The sequence below is a fragment of the Bactrocera tryoni genome, chromosome 3, assembly GCF_016617805.1.
Source record: "Bactrocera tryoni isolate S06 chromosome 3, CSIRO_BtryS06_freeze2, whole genome shotgun sequence".
Lineage (NCBI taxonomy): Eukaryota > Metazoa > Arthropoda > Insecta > Diptera > Tephritidae > Bactrocera > Bactrocera tryoni.
The window spans coordinates 2846478-2869337 of NC_052501.1; the positions used below are offsets into that span (position 1 = coordinate 2846478).

Genomic DNA, 22860 nt, shown 5'->3' on the forward strand with positions numbered 1-22860 from the left:
ATATTTGAGCGTGAATCCAGCGTAAGTGTGCGTATTATAACTACATTCGCTTTCAAACTCACATTAATCCCTATAATATAGCTGACAATATTGATATCTAATCAGCTCGTGGATGTACTCTGATAGTCTCTAAATTAAATGAGCTCTCAATTTATGTTTGGCCTCAAGGGAGGATTCTACATCTAACGACGCGCGAACTGATTGTCTAAACTTTATGCAAATACTCGACAAACGCTAGCGCACATGCACTCATATATACATATACATATATAGGTATGCAAATGAACAGTTAATATAACCGTTGAACAGCATCTAGGTATACACCACGCTAATGCCTTGTGAATTTGCCATTGACTTCTGCTACTGTTATACATTCTATTACAATGTGAATGGAGTGCTCATTGCTAACTGTTATTGTTATTGTTCGCTGTTATCTTTGCAGAGCTCAAAGCCAACATAATCGGGCCAACGGATTTGTATGTGAAAAGCGGCAGCGACATAAATCTAACGTGCCGCATCATGCAGGGGCCGCACGAGTTGGGCAACATATTCTGGTACAAAGGTGCGTATACGCCATATTCACACACACACTCACTCACTCACTCATACACACATACTCAAAGATAAGTACAGAAACATGCATTCAATGCCTATTTATATGAACACGTGCGCTCTCCCAGAAGGACAAGCCATAATTTATGCACGCGTGCGCCTTACAATTGTTTTTGTTTTCGCTTGTTGTTGCTTTGTTGTTCGCTTTCAGCCGCAAATTAATTAAAAAGTTGTTTTCCTTTTATTGGCGCTGCCATTTGCTGTTGTTGTGCTGTTGCCGGCGCCAGTATGCCGTGTGGCACCAACTGACGCGCGCCTTGACAATCGCATTAATTGCGTTAAGTAGCAACAACAAAAACGGCGGCGACAACAAAAAAAGTAGCTTAACAGCAACAACGGCATTTGGACGGAGCGTGTCACTTTTTTCGCCTCAACACTTCACATTTCAATCGCATTTCGCTCACAATGACAGCGATGGGCAGCGGCAACAACAAGTCCGGTAACAACAACAACGTCAGTGACACCAACTACGCCTATGAGTGTCACAGCAGCGGCTTGTCAGCGTCGTCAGCGGCTGAATTATTCAACGCCAATAACAGTAACAACGCAAGCAACAACAACAATGTCGTTCGTTGGTGTTGCTGGCAACGCAATCGCAAATGACTTTACTCAATTATGTTGCAAATGCGCCAACACATAATTGATGTGACAATTAAAGGCGCATAATTGTGGCAATACCAATACACGCGCAAACACATACACACACATATCTTAAAATATACACACATACATAGACATACTTATGTTTTCACCAATTCTCATGCTTTTTATATTCCATGTTTGCAGTCTCGTGCGATATCTGTGTTGAATTGTCCGCATTCTCTTTTTATAGCTTTCCTTTTTATCCATATTTGTTCTGCTGTTTTTGTAAATAATACTACATATATATGGCCTTTTTATGTGTGTCTCTCAAAGTTTTCAATTAAATTTTTCAGGCACAGAAATCATCGATATGTCAGCGAATCTAAATGAGATCGACAGCGTGACGCGGATTAGTGTCGACAACGATTGGACAGATGGATTGACATCAAGGTGAGCCAAACGTTAATGCCAGCAACTTTTTATTTCAAAAATAGTTTAATTATACTATGGACAATAATTCACTAGAACTCTTGTGACAGTAGCTTCAAAGTGGTCGTTGCCAATAATGGTATATTGGTTACTTTTCCATTTTAATTTTGCATTGGCTGATCAGAAGAAAAAACTGAAGAAAATTTTCCGAATTTATTTAGAAATTTTGTTAGATGAAGTGATCTTTAAATCTTGTGCTTGATCTGACCCCCGAAAAAGGCATTCTGACAAATATTGCTGAAATAAAAATTTCTGCGTATACTTAATACCTTTCTCTCCTTCTATTCCCTATGGTATATTAAATTTGCAATTAAGTTTGTTATACCCAGAAGAAATCGTTGAAGACTCTATACAGTATATGGATAATGATGACCGTGACGAGCTGAGACAATTTAGCTATGTCCGCCTAACTGCCCGTCTGCCAGTATTAAGGCTAACTAGTCAATTAGTTTTTCGAATATCGATCAAAAATTATGCGGACGTTCTTTTTTCTCAAGAAACTGCTCACTTGCAGGAACCGCCGATATCGGATCACTATAGCATATAGCTGTCATAAAAACTGGTGATGATCAAATAGTTTTTGAAGGATATTACGGTTTAGGGGAAGCCGAAGTTAACGTTTTCACTTGTTTTGTTCAGATCGAAAAGAGTGCAGAAAATATATAGAGCACGGCACCAGCAATGGCGCATCTCTTGTATACTTAGCACGACTACGCTGTAAGCATCTGGTGTACCCTCGGTATGATACACTGGAGGAGATGTCGGTAGTGAGACGGCAGAGACTGTTAAAATTCCTGTCAAGCGCAGGCATTCTAAAGGATGAGTACTCTTCTTGGTCCTAACATCTGGTATCGAAAAGGACCAAAATACCAGATTAACCTAACCTAACCCACCTGCTTTGTTCTTTATTTCATTGAAGGTCAAAATAGAATAAAGGTCTCTTGCATACTCCTTTTCATTTCCTCCCTCTTGTGGCAGTGCTGCAATACATACAATATTTCTAGCTCGAAGATGATAAACAGTTCTTCTGAATGGAAGAGATTTTATTCTATCTGATTTTATATATTCTCTTGCAATCAGATTTTCAAATAATTAACAGAAATATAATTGAATTAACATACAAATATTTTTTTTTTATCTGTAACAACGAAAATCTAAATTAAAAACAATTTTAAAATTTTAATCCTAAATATCCCATTGAAAAAAATGTTTATTACTGGTTTTTAATTAATTAATTAAAAAAATATAATACATTATTTTGGAATTTATGTAACGCATTCGTGAAGCGTGCTTCGTATTCAACTATTTTGAGCTGTTTAATTAAAAATTCAAAGCCCTGCTTCTGATATTATGTTATTCACAGTTGATATGAATACACAATGTCACTTAAGAGACTTGAGCTGGCAGTTTGATTTTTCAACTATATACATTTTTACCTGAATCGAACTCTTTTTTCTCTTTCAGATTGAAAATACGCCGTGCCATGCCCTCTGATACTGGCAACTATACGTGCGTGCCAACGATAGCGAAGTCATCCTCGGTTTATGTGCACGTCATAATAGGTAAGCACATAGCCACCATTTGAATATATGTGGAAAACTCCTTGCTTATGCAATTCTTTTATTATGGTACTATAGTTTGATATATTTATTTTGTTTTTGTTTATAGTTTGATTAGATTACACTTTTTATTTCCAATAATGTCGATTTTTCGTTCGTTCTGTTCGCGTCCCTTTCATTCAGCCAGTGTTGTCGTATGTCAGAAACGTGCAGTCCGAATGGGCGTATTTCTTTGTCCTACATATGTATGTATATTTAAAAATCTATGTACATACAAATATATAAACTGCTAAGATGTTTTCCTCTACAACAAGAAAAATCAACTAAAGTTAATAATTTCAGTGAAAATTTTATTATTATTTTTGTTTGTCTCGGAGTGTGAAGGAACTACTTACGATAAAATAAATCCACGCAAAAACCATAAAATAAAATACGTCTCTACTTAGAAAGAATTTTACAAAAAGACAAAAATGTAAGATGTAATGGGATTCTCAAATTGACATCTAGTGGGGAGCTTTAACATGTTTTTTCTCACAAAAAAGTCTAAGTAATAGGAGCTAAATAAAAATACGATATTTATTTTTACGAAAATATTTTTGAATATCTAAACTATCGAATTGTGACAAAGATCTTGGGTTTTTTATTACTAAATCAACGGGTGATCCAAATAGAGGTACTTTTCTCAATCTGTCTTTTTCCGATAGACCACGCGTGAGTAGTGTCAAGTTGTCTTCTTATTTTTGTTCAGTATTGTTTTGAATTTCATCATGCAAAGATTGTCGTCTGAACCACGTTTAAAATCGTTCAACTTTATTACGAAAATTCACGTTCTGTAAAGAATGTGTTTCGCGCGCTTCGCTCAACTTATGGTCAACATAATCGGCCTATTCGCAACACCATCACACCATCACCCACCTTGAGAACCACCATTCCTTACTCCATAATATTCGAGCGAATAGACCAAGTCTAGCACGCAGTGAAGAAATTATAACAGCCGTAGTCGAGAATGTACACAAAGGTGATGGAGAGTCGACTCCGTGCCGTTCGCAACTCGGACTGACTATGGAACGTCTTGGCACATTGCTGACTCGCGCCATTATAACCGACGAGTTGATGCTTCTGGCAGCTTTGAAGCTCGTGATCTCGGCGGCATTTTGTTTCAACAAGACGGCGCTACGTCCCACAAATCCCATCAAGCAATGGTTGTATTGAGAAAACACTGTGGTGAGCAGATATTTTCACGTTTTGAGTCGGTCAAACTCGATCTTGGCCACCAAGATCGTTTTTTAGACTTTTTCCTGAAGTCTATGTTGACAATCCAGCTTCGATTCAGACAAAATATCACGCCAATCAGTCGGCAGATACCAGTCGAAACATTCGAACGAGTAATCGAAAATTGGACTCAACGGATTGATCATCTGAGACGTAGCTGCGGCCAACAAATGAAAGAGAAAATCTTAAAAAAATAAATACCAAAGATCGTTCTTTCGAACGATCGTAAACATTCCCTAAATGGATCACCATTTAGAACAGTCCTTTAATTTTTTCACCGATCTATTTCAGCTTAAAAAAACATCTAAAAACATCTAAAAACATCTAAAACATCTTTTAACTATTTTCCTCGAAACATTGGGATCAGCTGTTGTTTTTATATAAGTTAGCCATTGCTGAGTTCACATCATAACATACATATGTACGTCGTAATGTAAAACACGCATTATACTTTGAATATATACTCCCCAGTAGTTGAATATCTGAGTATAAATACGAAGCTCGCTATGAAGATTTCGTGGAAGGAGGTTTTAGAAAGAGATTTTACTTCATCACCAGCATCACATATCAAACATATTTTTAGTTCAATTACTATACCATGATTGTGAATAGTTCAACAAAACCCCCTTGTTTTGTGTTGTTAACGAGTAGTTATGTGCATATCACAAATCATGCGGATTTATCAGCATATTTCTCAACTCGCTGCTTGGGGGCTTATAAATAAACCTCTCTTTCGTGTCCTCGTCTTCCTGTTCAAAGCGTTAATGAACGCTCCTGCTTAGATAAACGAATGCTTTTATGCATGAGCTTTCCCGCTTTTGTCACGAATAAGCCTTAGCTACAGGTGACAACAACAGCAACAATAGGAGTGAACCGTTACCAGTCCTATTCGACGCTTGTTTGTCATAAGTCGCGAGCGGTAAGAACGACTAAAGCCCGCCAGTTGATGAGCAGCTTTACGACATCACACGATAGTAAAACATAACAGTATTATTGCAGTAGCCATTGTGACTGGCACTGCGAGCGTTGAATATACGATGTGCTTGAGCTGCTTATGGAAATGCTCGTGGCTGCTGTCGCCACCTTTGCCACTGTCCGTCCGCCATAGGTACGCCCCCTCGTATTCTGCTTATTAGCGCGCTAGCAACACCGTTACTTGCATTTTTTAAACTTTTCATGTGTGTGTGTGCTGGTGAGTAGTTGAAATGCACTTTCGCCAACTCGTAAACTTTCGCCGACTTCGCTGCTGAGTGCTGCGGTTGGCGTATAATGAGCAGTTGGGTCAAATTACCTGCTGGCAGAACGGATGCAAGGCGGTTTAAAGCGTTAGTGCGCACGTATACAGCAGCACATGAGTGCACACATGGATGTACATATGTATGATGCTCTCTTTATAAGCAGACGAATGGCACACCTCGAAGGCGTCACACCCGCCCTCTTTAAAGCGCTCATTTTAACGGTTGGCGCTAAGCTGAAAGATATACCTTTGGAGCCACAAATTGGCATGCAATAAAATTCTAAAATAATAAAAAAATCCCGAAACTATAATTTGCTTCGTTTAAGAACTGAAACACAACAACAAGTGTAAATAGACTGCTACATAAAGTTAGGAACTTTTATTTTAGAATCCGCACAGTATTTGGTTTATGACGCGAATGTGGTCTGGCCTGCTCTGAATTTGCAGTTAGACACCCCGCTCTACTTGCGGATAGCAGAGTAAAATGAGGCAACGAAAATACCTAGCATTCGTAGTCAAACCTTCGTTGTGTGGTTGAATGCCACTCGGCGTGTGTGTGGGCGTATGAGTTCAGCTGCTTGACGGGCCGTTTATGCAAATTACATGCCGCAGACCAACAACAGTGTCTATGGGTTTGCTTTTGTTTCAGCAGTTCTTTGTTTGCACAGTTTTTCCAAGAACACTTCATTTCGAGCGCTTTTTAGAACAATTTTTCCCTCTAATTCTCCAATCTCCTCTGTGGCATTATTGCCTATTTATTAGTGGCACAATTTGGCCGTCTGGCGGCATTAGTCATAAACTGATTTTATTATCATGCTGAGCACAAGCACACAAGCGCAATTTTAGTGAGTTGCTGAGTTTTATTTTCTACGAACTGACTTACCTAGTCCATATTTAAAGCAGCCTGGGAGGAGGTGTGTATGTGTGTGTGTCGTAGACGAATTTGAAGATTATTCACAAGACCGAAATGGAATAAAGTCCCAAAGTGAGAATGCATCTAAATGCAAAAGTATTTTAATGTAATTTGACAATAATGCCGACATTTGTCATGAATATATTTTAACTTTGATAGTAAAAATCTGGCAATTTGATGGCAAATTGTTCAACGATGTGTTAATCGGTTTGATTGTCAAATTTCATGTTTATAGTCATTGAAATACATAGTCGTAAAGATTGCAGATTGAAGCGAAATGAGAAATAAATTTAATTGCGATTTTTTAGAATAGAACATAAGTATGTGTGTGTGAAATGTGCTGTAAAAGCTTAAGTGGCAATAAAAGTATTTATAATTGAGTATATCGTCACGTAAAGCGAAAAAAACTATGCAATAGAAACCACTAATATTGAAAAAATTGGAATTTTGATTATAAAATGGTAATATTCGGGAGCCAAGCAAGACTTTTCGTATTTCTAATCAAAGTTCAATTTATTTTTTTATGTTTTTACAAATAAATAAATAGACAAATCGAAAAATGGTTCATTTCTCGACCACTTTTTGGCATTTTTCCGTTGGAGACATTATTCCATCAGTGAGTACTTTTATCGAAGTTTCGAACGGAAACCATTGTTGTACTGCACGAATTGATACAGCATCGTCTCCTTAAACTTAGCAATATTAATTTTGGCTTGGCAAAATTTTCAAAATTTAGCAAATTTCTTCATTATTTTCACTCATCTTTGAACAGTTATAACTTTGTTTCCATTCCTCGAATTTAATTCTTTTGGCTGAATTAAGCTTAAAATCTCGCCTTTCCAACAAAATATGGTATGACACAATATGATTGGTAGCACTGGAGATATACGACTACAACGACATCTATTAACAAAATACGAAAATATTTTTTCGACCACCCAATATATTGGTTATCAGAAATCATATTGAATCAAAATTATAGTTTTGGTTAAAAAAATGGTTATACATACATATATAGGTTGCTATATTTGATAACGATTTAAAAATGTTTTTGATGATACGTTATTTTGCCTTTTATGTGACGATATGTTATACAATTATTTAAGAAAGTGACGTATACGCCCTGTAGGTACAGTAATTGAGATCTACATACCATATACCTTGTATTAAGTTTAGAAAGAATGACATGTCATTGTGGAGAATTAAGCCGCTTGTAGTCACTTCACCTTCATTCACCCTTTCCTCAGGAGACCATTTCTTACATGTGTCAGACGATACAACTATTCTATATAGCATGTCATATACTTCCATAATTATTGGTTAAATCAACTATTTCGACTTGATAATGGAATATCAATAATTTAGCTTAATCTAATAGTACTACTTATATAGTTTAGTCGATTCCCTGTCGTTCCTTTCGGAAGCTGATCAAAGTCGCATAGGACGGTTGAAAAAGAGGCTTAAAGCAGAGTTTTGCTTGCATTTACGTATACATATACCGATGGTAAGACGGTAATTAAAGCAATCATCTCACATTACATCTCCTCAGAGAATGTCTCTTGAAGCAGGGAGAGCGTAGTTTTGCGGCTGCCGGAAAGCGGCTGCATAGATATTGGGTTTCAGACCACAAGGGCGTACCGGGAAACGAAATAGCCGATGATATTTCCAAGAGTGCCATTCGCTTCACTAGAAAAGCAGCTTAACAAATACGCAAGTCGTTAAAAACGATACACAAAGAAATTTTCGTAAAGGCTGACAGATCGAACTAGATGGGATGGTAAGCCTTAGGGGCATACAGGATCGCCAAGAGAACGGAAAGAAAACACACTAGCTTTCTACTCACACGGTCTCAAAAAGATACCAGGACGATTGTTGGTTTAGTCACGGGTCTAACCTTATTAATATTTGATGAGAGCCACATGGCCATTATTAACGGCGATATATGTAGACAGCGACTGGAGGACGTGTCAGAATTAAATCTCAAGTATCAATTCAACTTTGCAAAAAGTTTTGACGTTCTGCACGACGTAAACTTCAGCTAGATTATTGGATGTCACAAGGAATAATGCATTTGATGAACAAAAGGACTTCATCTACATTTCCAAGAAAGTTATTGCAAACTCAACTTGACCATGCTTTTTAAAAAATTCAAAGTCGTTTAGTACGTTCTTATGTTAATACGCTTTGTACGCAAAATATTAACAAAAACAATAACAAAAACATTAACCAAAACAATAACCAAAACATTAACCGAAATATTAAGAGATGTTGAGATACTCTGCTATCTGTCTGAAGCTAATGTGAAGATTTTAAAGCAATGTTCTTTAACACTTTCGATGTTATCGTCATTAGCAAAGGTGGATGGCCGACTCGCTTGAGGCAAGTTTTCAATGACTTCACGACCTTCACTTGATACATTATTTGCGCCACTCAGATAGTCGTGTTCGTGAACATTTTCAACGAATCCGATTCCGATTAGACGTTCGGGCAGTCTCAAAAATTATATTATATGTCCATATAGGCATTTAGCCTTAGCTAGGAATATTTGAATGTGGTAAGTTAGTTGGTGATTTATTAAAAATAGTGTAAGTGAATCGAAAGTAATGGAGTTAAGAGAGTTCCGGGTGGTAAAAAAATAATAATAATAATAAAAATCTAATGATCAAAACTTAAACTTTCAATGTGATTTCGATAAAATGCGCCAGAATCATTAATCAAGAGTGAAACAGTTGTAATTTTTTTAGTCAAAAGGAAATGTACAGATCTGGGTGACGCAGTTAACCCGCATGTTGCAACAGCCAAGCTTCAACTCGCCATGTACCTTTGAGTTGTTGCAATTTCCTTCCTTTTGATTTATTTTAAAACTGCTGCCTTTTACCCTCCCAGCCATTCTCCACTTTTATGCGAAACTATTGCATAAATGCTTTCAAATTGTTGCTTTTGTTATTATTTTGCCATTTTGGGGTTAAAAGAGTCCGCATGCATTCGAGGAGTCGCACAAAGGCTGATGACTGTGTATACAGGAAGTGCCTCGAGCGGCAAAAAATAATTAACTACACACCAATATTTATACAACACATACAATAAAGCACTTACACACCAGCCGTTATATAGCTTTGTGTGTGCATGTTAGTATATATATGTTTGTGTGTGTGTGTCCATGCGGTAAGCAGATATGCGCGTGGCTTTGTGTGGCAGCTTACAACTTGCTTTCTATGCGAGTGTTGCTGTGTGGGTAAGTGCGTTCTAACGGTGTTGCTGAATACAGACTGGAATTGAGGCGCCGCTGGCGATAAATAAACTTGTGCCAAATGGTTTCTTTTATGCAACAACTATTACACTATTTTCTCCAGCCACTCGTTTTTGCAATTTTGTTGCAGTTTTTGTTGCATTTTTTGCATTGCTTTGGGTAAATGTTTGCTTTCTTTCCGAGTGCACACCAAGAAAGAAGCTTTTCTTCGCGCAAAGCGAAAGAAGAAGAAAGCAAAATAAATAAATAAGTGCAAATGCTTGTGTGGGGGCTGTGTGGAGGGGGGGCTTTGGGTTGAATTGAGAGGAAATGCATTGCGCATTGCAAACAAAAGCAAATGGCGAGGCCGCTTTAACGGTCGATTACCCGAAACAACAGCAACAAAATGGCGCAGTCACACAGCCGCGTCACGCGACACTACAGCAGGACGCTGGGCAATCTTGATACCCGCGCAGCGCTGCAGTCATTTGACAGGCCACTTAAAATGTGCGCGGCAATCCGTCACAATGGCATGTGGAGTGTGTTGCAAGCAGCGCAGAAAATATTGTGTTGCATTGCAATACTCCTCTATCGCCACTTTCTGCTTATGAGTCGTATTTGGCCTAAGGCAGCTCACAAAACAAAATAATATTTTTACTAAAAGGTTGTGCCAATATTTCCAGGTCGCGCTGGTCCGCGCTGCCGCTTGCCGCCAGCCAGCAGGCTCATTAGAAAGTCTTTGCAGCTTCGAGTCGCTCCGCGTCCAATTGCTGACTGCTTAGCGCTTGCCGCATGGCTTTCGCACAAACGCAGCATTGCATTTCCGGCACTTTTCCACTCACGTCCTCAAGGGCCAAAGCTTAATTTTTTCCCAGTGCTTCATGCTCCATTCAGTTATTCCACTTGGGGCGCACAGCTAGTTAGATCCGTTAGCCGGTCAGCCTTTGACACTGCGTACGAGTTGAGTGAGTCTGTGCGTTGTTGTTACGCCTTTGGCGATGTCGTGTCGCAGGTGACGTCTCTTCGTCTGTGCTGCTTTTCGTTTTTTCGCTTCTGTGTCTAACATTTCCGTTATTGCAACACTGTTTGGGACAGTCCCAGTGCTGCTCGCAAAGATGTTCATTTAGCAATTATGTTGTTGTTGTCATGTTAGTACGTCTAGTGTTGGCAAAGAGCGCTGCTGTCAATTGGCTTTCAGCCATTCACTCACTTCGGCTACTTCGCTTCGTTCTAGTTCGCATCGCTGTTCGTGCCCTCCGAGGCCTGGCTTTATTTTTATATTTTCAAGTGCCACTGTTACTCGTACTAAGCCCTTTTTATATAGCACCGAGAGCGACCATGCCTTCTGCTATTTGTAAGCATTGACATGGCATTTGCACTGCTGTTGGTCATGTGTATAACCTGCAGGAAAAAAGTACTTCAATGCTAAAGCCAAGCCTCGAAAACCTTTCGTTGAATGCTTAAGTTGTGGAGCAAAGTTTGGGTTTCGACCTTTTAACCACCTCGTTCTTTAAAGTGTGGTACCTCGCTGTTTTTACTTGAAATCTAAACCTCCAGTAAACCATATTCGTTTCCATTTTGGTCACCATAGTAAACTTTGACTAAGAATAATTGCAAAGGGTAAAAGGATCAGTGCAAATTTATTAAGTGAGTTCTGAGATGAAATTTCATCGAAAAGTAGGCGATGCTAAACCCATTGAGCACTTTCTGAGCTGGTCTACATTTGATGCGTGTGATCAAATACAGCTTGTCTTTTGAGACTCTTTGGTGAATGACCTTAATTTTGGTAGTTTGGAGCATAATCAGTAATGAATTTTTTATGTTCATAACCTTTTTTCATGTGGCTTCAGTGTAAAGGTGTATGGTGATGATGAACCCATCCTTTTCAAAATAGGCAGGCGTTTAAACACTTGTAGTCTCTAGCACTGAAATGATGCGCGTCTTGGCGTTTGCTCTCAAAATGCCTCTAAGCTGGAATACATGCGTAAGTACATATCTAAGTAGCCTTACATATGTTGCCATATGGCAGTTTACATATGCTTCGCGGAGGATGTGAGGTTCCCTCATTGTGTATTGCAAACAAAAGTTCCATTTGCCTCAGGCGCATCTCATTTTATACTACAAGCAGTTGCTTAGCTGCCACTCGCAACAAATATGTTTTTTACTTTTACTTTGAGCGGTTTAAGTTTCTGCCCTTGCCTCGCCTTTCTCACGTGCGTCGCCTTGGTTACTTCATAGTTCGTGAGACCGTTAGGTGCAACAAAAATTGTCAAATAGTTCTTTTTAATGCTTTTAACATCTGAATTGGAATAATTTTGGTTAAGTCGAGAAATGGTATATCATGATGGTGAACGAGGTGCTCAGTTTCTCTTATTTGAAAAAAAAAAATAAATAAATAAATCAGTTGTTCGAAAAAGAAACGGACCAAACAATGTTTTGATATCTGGTCATAGCGGAATTGCCGGAAATCGCAGTGATGATGAGCTTCCTGGGTCAGTTACTTCAACAGGTGAGAGCGTCACTGGTTTCTTGTAATTTTTACTTGATGGTTAGGCCTGAGACGAGCTCAGTATGCACTGATCAGATACTAGCAATGGTAAAGTCGCAGGCCAAAGGTTAATCACAGTAGATCTGGAGCCTAAAGCCAAGTTCGGTTTTTAATAGTTATAGATGTGTTAACTGGTCACTACCCGGTAGGGATTCATGTATGATTGACAATTTTACCGCATATTAGTAGCATAAGCTAATTGCAAGAAGATGAGATAGAATAACTTTAACACTTGTTCTTCTCGAATACCCCGACTTTACCAGATAAAAAAAAAAAACAAAAAATACCTGGAATCTCATGCCTTTAGAAATCCTAGTGAAATAGCGAAAACAAAATGAAGTTGTTAACAGAATTGTGTTAGGTTTAAGGCGCTTTGTGTAGAGCTTATACATAAATACAGGAGTTTTTATCCCTTCTCACAAAGGACTGTATTTAGCAGCCTAAGTGTAAGCCTTACGCAATCATGGTGGATCCGAAACTTAAGGTAATTTAACCTTAGTTTCTTTATGATCAGGAATTTCTTTGTCATTACCAGACCTTGCAACAGGTCACAGGTTAGCCCTAACCTTCAAAACGCGCTTGTATAGGATCATTAGTTTGTGAATTACATCATTTTGAGTGAGGCAACTTTTGTTATTGCGACAAAAAATGATAAAAAAGGATTCTCGCGTGTTGATAAAATATTGCTTTTTGAAGGGAAAAAGTACGGTTGAAGCAAAAACTTGGCTTGATGACGAGTTTCCGTACACTGAGCCAAGAAAATCAAGGATTGGTATGCTAAGTTTAGATGTGATAAAATGAGCACCGAAAGCGGTGAATGTCTAGAAGAGTTTACTACCGACGAAAATATCAAAAAAGTTTTCAAAATAATTTTGGATGAACGTAAACTGAAGTTGTAATGATATCAACTGAATGTCTATATAATCTCAGGTACAAAGATTTGCGTTGACATGTACCTCCATCATTTCACTCCGAAGTACAAACAACAGTCATCCGCGATGATGAACCCGCTCCAGAGCTGAAGAAAAATAGAAAGCAGTTTCATCAAGAATATGCACCGTGTTGTGTTATAGTGCGTCGGTGAAATCGCTGACGAATATCCATGGATCGGGCTTCGAATTCCTTTCACATCCACCATATTCTCGAGATCTGGTCCCCAGTGACTATTTCCTGTTTCAGATCTCAAAAATGCTCTCTAGTAAAAAAATTTCGTCGAATGCAGAGGTAATCACCGAAACTGAGGCCTTTTTGAAGCAAACGACACTCTACAAAAATGATATCGAAAAGTGGATGGGCCGCTGTAATCAGTGTATCGCCCTTGAAAGGAGCCATGTTGAATAAAAAGAAAAACAATTTTACCAAAAAAATATGTTGTGTTAGAGCGGGTCAAGAACTTTCCAACCCACCTGTTATGTGTCGGGAATTTAAAACTCAATTAACCATAAATTTGTAAGTTTATTCTGCAGAGAAATCATATCCACGTTCTGTCAAGGTATATGCTTTAAAATACCCTTTTCAGTAGCTAGTTACCAGTCGAAATGCTCGAACGAGTCATATAAAATTGGACTCAAAGAATGGAGCATCTGAGACGTAGGCGCAGCCAACATTTCAAAGGGATAAAAAAAAATAATGTTCTTTCGAATGATAATACACATTACCGATTAGATTTGAAGTTTCTGTGTTTTTTTTCGTAAAAAATGTATAGTATCTCGGATGAATCACCCGTTATTAGAGCCCCATTGTTTGTGCGTATATTTAAAAAAACAGTCTAAACTTCCCATAAAAGCCCACGATAGCTTTGGCCAAATTCATGAGAGCTCCATATATATAGTTTGTATATTTTAAGGGGTTTCCATGCATAGACTTTTGCGTTATTTGAAGGTAGTTTATTTGGAATCAACACTCATCAATCGAGCGATGAAATTCGAAGTAAAGGTCGCGGTACGGATTTCGCGGATTTCACCATCAGCAATAACTGCAACATAGTGTGGTTAACGGAACTAAGACGCCAAATAAAAAGGCGACTCAATACACGCACAAAATCCAACGCGCTGGACTCTAAATAAGACACTTTTTTTATTTGCGAAATAAAGTTGCATGCAACTGCAGCAAATTCTAATGCCACTACGCATTACGTGAGTGCAACATTTTGCAAAAGCGAGAAAGAGGAAGTCGGCGGCGGGAAAGAGAAGGGGGCGAGTGAACTAAATAATAGAAAAAGCCATTTATGTTATCGGCCACTTCCAGTTGGTTTGGTTGCCCTGCCAAGGATGCAGGTGAATGGCGCCAGCAGTTCTACGCAGCCAAAGTATACTAGAATGCACAAACACATACAAGCACAGGAGTATACATTTTTGTGTGTGGCGTGCAGCAGTTAGCATTTCCTACTTACACCGCTGACTCTTCACCTGCCCACGGTGTGGTCGTTTTTCAAGTTTCTAGAATAGTTCATGCCTTGGCTTTTCAACTGGCGCAGTACCGTTACTTTATGGACTTTTGCATTGTACCCGCTTCGTGATGTTTGTGTTTACTGTTACCTACTCCATGTAAACAACATAAATACACAATGTATTTAATTATACAATAGGAGCGAACGGAATGAAGGGAGCGAAAGACCTCGTTGGGGCATCTTAACACTGGCTCTTTTGCAGCAATACTTTGGAGCAGAAATGAGAGAAGGGCGAAAGGGTTGTGCGGAATGCACCTAATGCTTGAATAGTTGATTTATTCATTCAAAGAATGTAGACGCTTGAGCTTGAAGTTTTACAGAATATTCAAGGTTTGTCCGGAAAGTAATAGGATTTAAAAAAAAATATTTGAACCAATCGTTATAATTCTTTAAAAACTTACAAAAGTTTTCTTCTGCGTCGATGCAGCGCTGCCAGCGCGATTTCCAAGCATTGAAGGCGTCACGGAAGGCATTCTCCGGAATAGCCTTGAGAGCCGAGGTGCATTCTGCTTGGATCACCTCTGTCGTCTCAAAATGCTTGCCTTTCATCGGCATTTTCAGGCAAAGAATCAAAAAAAGTCCAGCGGGGACACATTTGAGTTGTAGGGCGGATGCGAAAGCGTTGGGATTTTGGCCTTGGCTAGGTAGCTGTTCACAAGAAAGGCGAGGTGTGCTAGGACGTTGTCGTGGTGCAACTTCCAATCGGCTGCGATGTCTTGTCGGACCGGATTGACTCCTCTTTTGAGAATCTTGAGGACTTCCACGTTAAAGTTGGCATTGACGGGTTGTCCAGGAGCAACATATTCATGGTGGATGATGTCTAAGTTGAAAACTTTGCGCACACGAGTCAAATTGTCGGTGTTTGTCGAAGTGCAGGTCTCCCAGCACGGTCAATTAGTCCTATTACTTTTCGGACCAACCCTAAAAGAACTTAGTGACTGAATAAGTCTGAAAATATGTATATTTAAAGGAAACTTTGGAGTTTGTTTACTTCGAGATTTTCTTGGTTATGTGGCTCAATCTAACTGATATTAGTACCCATCCGGAAATCTGACCTTTATCTGAATGCTGGGAGACCCTCGAAGAGCATTCACTTAGAGAAATATAACTAAATAGAGAAAGAAATATTTCTCAAAGTTTCCCAGAAAGTCTTCAAATTGAACAACTTCAAAACCTTTTGAAGCGCAATCGGCATTAGTGGACCTTCAACAGTTTATTTATACTCAGAAGCGCCTCAGGAAAGAACGCACACTCACCGTTATATTCACTCACGCATTTATTTTTCCATTTCTTAAGTACTTCTATGCTTGTAGTTTAAGGCGTACACACGCTCAGTTATTCATGACCGCAGAGTTGCTACGTAATTTTCTTATTCGAATCTTTTCTCTTTGCTCTTTGCAGGTGAGCACCCCGCCGCAATGCAACACAACTCGAGCAGCATGTACAGCGGCAATTTCTACTGTAGCATTTGTTGCATGCTCTTCACCATTTTCACTTGCTGTTTGCAACACTTCCTCGCAACAACAACAGCGGCTGCAACACTACTCACGGTGGCAACCAGAGGCAACAGCAAATGCAGCAGAAGTAATAACATCAACAATAACGACGGCGGCGGCGGCGGAAGTGAGTGTAAAACTTCAACGTCAGTAGCACGGAGCACAGCTCGAGCTAACGACGTCGGCAGGTGCGTGAGTATAGGGAGCTGCCAGAGGCGCCACTACCAAAGACACAGCCGTAGCCGCAGCTGCAGCCGCAGCCCGAGCCGCATTAGCACTAGTGGCGCAACCGCAAGAAGTTCGCATGCAACACGCGAACTCAGCGAAATTACGAGATGAAGATGAAGCTGAGACCGAGCACAAACAATTATACTGCTATTCGCACATACACACACAAACACATCTATACAATGCATATACACCAACACATGTACAGCCTGCGCGCTAAATGAAGTAGTTGACGCAACAGTTGTGCCACACTGAAGGGCCGCACAGGCGTTGAGTCGCCGCAAATGGAATTGGGCGCAGGGCTGGAGCAGCAAAAGGCGCTTTGCGGGGCGCGGGAGCATGCAGAAGGGCGTAAACACATTAAAGTTAAAACACTCACGCACTCAAGCGCCGCAACCAGCTCGGTTGCCGCAAGAGACCAGGCGCAGCTGGTGATTAAATGGCGAGCGCTGCGCTTGTGTGTGTGTGGGTATGCGCGCCGCCCGCCACCCGACAACACATTAAGCAAACACCAGCAATTTTAGCGAATAAGCGCGAGTCTCTAGTCGCGCTCTTTGCGACCTGCATTCGAATTACTTGTGGCGCTTCCGCCCTCTGGCTTGCGCCCAGCTAGAGTGCTAGGCGCGTTAGTGCCGCGTCAGCATATACGACCAGTTTACTGCCGACTTGAGCGTAACTTCGCGCCTTGCCCAGCCGCGCCACGTTACCACATTGCCACATTTTTCTCATTGAACGCACACGCTCGCTGTACGGCCATTTGGGTTAGAAATTTTTACGAAATTACTTTTACTTTCCTACGCGCACACACACACTCACTCACACTAATGGAAGACGTACTACTGATAAACTGATAACTTAAGCTGTGGATGAACATAAGACACAAACACACGCACGCAACCTTAGAAATACATACATATATTGAGATATTTCCAGAAATTAAATAACTGTAGTGAAATTTAAGACAAACACTTGTAGTGAAAATAATAATTATAGTAAAACAAGAAGAGAGGAAAAACAAAAATCATAGCGAATAAGCCATCAACTCCAACTGAGGACTCTATCACACACACACACACATATATATATGTATAAATAGTATAACTTAATACCGTAAGTCTGCAGGTGAGTAGTGAGTAGGCGCCAACCTCTTGAAGGTCTGCAATTGAATTGCTCTCTCTGAGGCTGGCACATTAATAAGGTAACCTTATAATGTAAGACTTAATAGCCATAGTTGAAATTGTTACTGTATGCGTAATCACTTTTCGTATGTGTGTGGGACTTGTGTATGCATGTAAATATTGACCCTGCGCAGCAATATACACTGATTCAAATAGAGCTTAACTAGTGCTAGTTTTTCACTTAATCTCATATATTTACGGTTATACACATAAGCTACAATTTCAAAATCTTTCAATTTGATTTTATCTAATGAAAGTGTTAAAAATGGAGTTCCTATCGTTATTCATACTGCCTGCTTGGAGTGTTCACGAATATTCTTCCACAGTTTCCTCAATGTAACAGCAATCAAAGTGATTTGTTTTCTCTGAATATCATGACTTCAGCAACTTGTAGTAAAAAATCTGGAATGCATGTTTCGACAATTTTTTGGTAAGAAGAATTACAATTTTAAGGGATCGATCGTCTCAGTGTGACCCATCTAAAAATCACTGGTTTTCGAGATTTTTTTGATGATGAAATTGACTAATCTGTTCGATTTTTTTATAAATAAATACATTCATAGAGAATACAAAATTATTTTTTTATGTTTATTTTTTGGGTATATAAAAGTTAAAAAAATTTTTGAAGTGACATTTCCAAAATATAATTAATCAGTAGGAAAAACTCTATGGAAGCTTTTCGAAAATTTCACACTAAGACGATTTCTTAAGTGTCACCCCAGGACATTCATCCACATCAGCAAAAACCGCATTTTTCCTATTGATCAAACCAAATTGGCGAAGGTCACATAGAACATAATTTTTAAATGGTTGATGTATGAATGATACAGTTAGTTAATTCTTCATTTATGACGGAAAAATAATTTGTAAATTTGAAACCTTGTAAAACATCTCCGTCACGTATACTGGCAGCTCAATAATTTTAGAACGGGAAGCGGTAGAGTCTCTTACCAAACGTTGTGCTCTGGCTTTACGAAACCGTATTTAAGCCAATTCTGTTCTATTATGTATTTGTCTAGTGGAGCGTGCTCGGTAAATCCACACTCGCTAAACTGCTTTCACTTCGAAGCAGCTCTGATGACTTGATCGTCTATTACTAGTGGTATCTTTTTCGTGCACATACCTCCGAGAGATTCGTAAGTCGACTGATTTACTGAGAAGAGGCGCAGTGAGCTTTTTCACGGATCAACCGAAGCTCAAAGGAAAGATTGGTGGGAAGACTTCTATCGGGTCTCAATCAACTATTGTTTCAGTGTGATAGACCCCTTTAGTGTCCTTCAATTAGAAGTGGCGGTCATCAAGGTAGCAGCAGAAGCACTTCTTTCAAGTACGACTTCTTTTTAAGGAGGCATGCATCCACTCCGACAGAAGAGTCGCTATACAGGCCTTGAGCTCGCGGACGGAATCAATCTTTCGGACGGAATCAAACTTTCCACGAGCTCGGCGATTTGGTTAGAGCAGATATTCGTCTTCTTCTTCTTTGTTGTCCTTCTTATGACTGTCTGGCGCCGATTTGAGATTCCAATTGTAGTCAGGTGCTTCTCCACCTGGTCTTTCTAACGGTGTCGAGGTCTTGCTCTTCCTCTGCTTGCCTCGGTGCCAAAAGCTGGAGTGTTTCCATCCATTCGGATAACATGACCTTACCAGCGTAGCCGCTGTCTCCTAATTCGCTGAACTACTATATGAATGACGTCGTATATCTCGTACAGTTTATCGTAGCATAGACCGAGGTATTTTCTATTGCTAATGTGCAAAAGACCATAAATCTTCCCCAGAACCTTTCTCTCGAAAACTCGTAATGTCGATTCATCAGATATTGTCATTGTCCATGCCTCTGCACCATATAATGAGTGACTTATAAAGTTATATATCAATATCATCGGCATACGCCAGCAGCTGTACATTCTTATAGAAGATTGTACCTTCTCTATTCAGCTCTGCAGCTCGATTTATTTTCTCCAGCAACAGATTGAAGAAGTCGCACGAAAGATAGTCGCCTTGTCTCAAACGGCTCGGAGAGGTTCTTGCCGACCCTAACAGAGCTTTTGGTGTTGCTTAGCGCTTACACAGTTCTATTCGTTTTTGGGAATTCCAAATTTAGGCATAGCGGCATAAAGGCCGGATATTTTCCAAGATTTGGTGGATTTTTAGTCCGTTATTGATTTACCAGGCCTAAAAACTTACTGATAAGGTCAGTTTGCTGACGGTGCGCTTTAATATTTTACACCATACACTCGACGGAAACTTATATGTGATGTTTAAAAGGCTTATTCCACGGTAGGTTGCGCAGATTTTGGGGTCTCCCTTTTTTGTTGTTCTTTAGGCGGGCAATGGAAAGTCCGCTCCATCGTCATCGATTGTGTAATTGCCTTTCACTGCTATTCAGCAGGCTGGAGAAGTGTTCCCTCCATAATTTTAGTATGATCTGGGCATCAGGCACTAGATTAACTCTGGTGGTTCTACAAAAGTATGCTCCGGTCTCGAAACCTTCTGCTAGTCGCCCCATGTTTTCGCAGAATTTTCGAGTATTACTCCTTTCGGCCACCTTGTCAAGCTCTTCACCCTCAAACATTGCGGCGTTTTCCTTTTTTTGTCTGCAAATGCGTCCCTGTATCTATTGCATCCCGCACGTGTTGTGGTCGATTGTAACGGTGCGAGGTAGGTAGTCTGTTTTCTCTCCACTGCGATACGGCACCTCTTATCGTACCAGCTGTTCCTTTTCCGAAAAACAAAGGTTCCAAATAAACTGGTATAATCGAAATTGATGACTTCATTAAATTTCACTTTCTCTCGTAAGTAAGATTTTTGACATGTGGACAGAGTCCAAACTCAACAAGTATAGTAGACAGATTCGAAAACTCGACTTCGAAAATCTTTTAAAAATCATACAAGTGTTCTTTCATTTTTCCTACGTATGGTATATCTCTAAGTGGTTCTTCAGAATTAACTTAAGGGGCTACCGAACGTCGCTTGCCTTCTTCACTGTTTAACGCACTTGACAAGAGTAAAACATTGCAACTTATTTTAAAGCCTTTATTTTAATTTTGAATATACGTTATAAGTATTCAAGCGCAGTCTGCTTCACATTTCTGAAGTTTTGAATAATTTCAGAAATAATAGCGAGGAGGTACAAATACAACCTGTTTGCTGCTGCGGGCTTTGAACGCCAATTTTTTGTGTATTTGTAATGCAGTGTTCGATTGGCAGTAGGAACGGGTGTGCGTGTGGCGGAGAAGATACTTCCATAACGAAGTGTATGTATTTATGATTATGGCCGCCAGAGCGTTTGAGCCACACACAGTGAAATGAATGATAATAAAGTTAATCGGTTCAAATGTGCAATACTGAGTGGCTAAATTAAATTGAATACTTTGGTATAAATATAAAGTGGTCATTTATAATAATAAGCATAATTTTTTAAAGCCCATTTTTGTAAGGTTGTACATAAATATATGCTTACTGCGAATTATATATACATTGAAATTAATAGAGTAAATTATTTTTAATTTCATGTCGGCATTTGATTTCAGCTCACTTCTGAACAATTGCATGGAGCTTTATTGGCTTAACGATGCTGGAGCGCAGCAAATGCTGAAATTATAAATTTTCAATGTCACTGATAGCAAACAGAAGGGTTTATGGTTAAATGGAGGCACAATTTTGTATTCTGAAATAAAACATTCTCAATTATGCAATTTTCGTTGTTTTTTTTTTTTGCAGCTGAAAGGGCAAATTATATTTGATAGCAAGATTGGACTGCAATCAATTAATTACGGCGATAAATATTAATAAAATCTTTCTAAAAAAATTTTTCAAACAAATAATTATTGCTATACCCATTTGAACTCCGGTATTCGCTACGGATTAGCGCTAATATAAATATAAATTTTGAAACAGCTTGTAATTGCACTGAATGGCCGGATACATTTCTATATGAAATTCCTCAAAACGTCGATTTGAGCGAAAAAATATTTCTAATCAATGGTGAATTTAGCAAAATTGTGGCAGCATTTGTTTGTATGCCAATATGTGTTCGAGCGTATCACACACACATTTAGGTTGGCATGTAAATAAGTATTGCACAATTAAACCCTTTTTGGGCTGTAAATATTTTATTAGTTTCGAATTAGTTGTTGTTTTGTAGGCAAAACGTGTAAATGAACTAGTTTTGCTCGAAAAGTACTACTTAAATTAGAATTTTTTTGGAAATCGAACAACGTGCGATTAGACAAGCTGTTGCTGTTTATCAACTGAAAAATAATTGTTTTGGGTTGTGTGCATGTGTGAGTTTGCATTTTCATATGCTCATAAAAGCAATGCGTATGCAGTTTCGCGCAGTTTTGCATTTCCATTTTCACACGCACATATGCACCCACACACATGCTGTCAGCTGCGGCGCTGCGCTGGCGTTAATTGCCACTGCAACGGGTTCAACAACGGCGGCAATTGAATGCTAAACGCGCGTTTGTATATGTAAATAGTAGGCGAACTGTGCAAGTCAATAGTTTTAAGTTAATTTTAAAGGGAATAAATTTCAAAATAAAAGCGAAAACATTAAACACTTAATACACACACACACACATAAAAATATATTTATATCGTTGAAGTATAGTGTAATTGGGGGAATGGTGGAAGTTAGAGGCGAAATGCAGATTTAAATTTTAGATGCTAAAAACAGTTAGATTTGCACGTGCTGCAAGGCATTAGCGGTTAAGTGAACATGAAAACAAACAGTGCGAAATAACGGTGAAGCAAGAAATTGTTTTTTGCTGTAAAAAAAATCGATACAAATGTACAATAACCCAAATTTGAAATGCAAGCCACTTTTATAATGAAATAAGTTTGTAATTGCAACCACGAAATGGACTTGAAAGTGGTTATTCCGCAGAAATTCTTTATTTAAAGATTTTTTTGAAATTTGTTGAATTATAAATTATCTCACGAATAGTAAACTAAGTGTGTCTCTGGAGATGTGTTTACACTCGAAAATTTGACATTTCAAAAATATTTTCAAAATAAGCCACGAATACAATATTTTGAAAAATATTTTAAACTTTTTCTGGCCAAA

At 39.0% G+C, this 22860-nt stretch overlaps 1 protein-coding gene across 1 annotated transcript in view; it reads left to right on the forward strand.

The window, feature by feature from the left end:
- Positions 1-18368, forward strand: part of LOC120772169 (zwei Ig domain protein zig-8) — a 174299-nt gene extending 155931 nt beyond the window's left edge. Inside the window, exons 5-8 of the mRNA XM_040100609.1 lie at positions 443-562; positions 1548-1644; positions 3148-3245; positions 16292-18368. Coding sequence (XP_039956543.1) covers positions 443-562; positions 1548-1644; positions 3148-3245; positions 16292-16725 — 749 coding nt within the window. The 3' untranslated portion in view covers positions 16726-18368. The remainder of the gene's footprint in view (positions 1-442; positions 563-1547; positions 1645-3147; positions 3246-16291) is intronic.
- The last annotated feature ends 4492 nt before the right edge of the window (positions 18369-22860 follow it).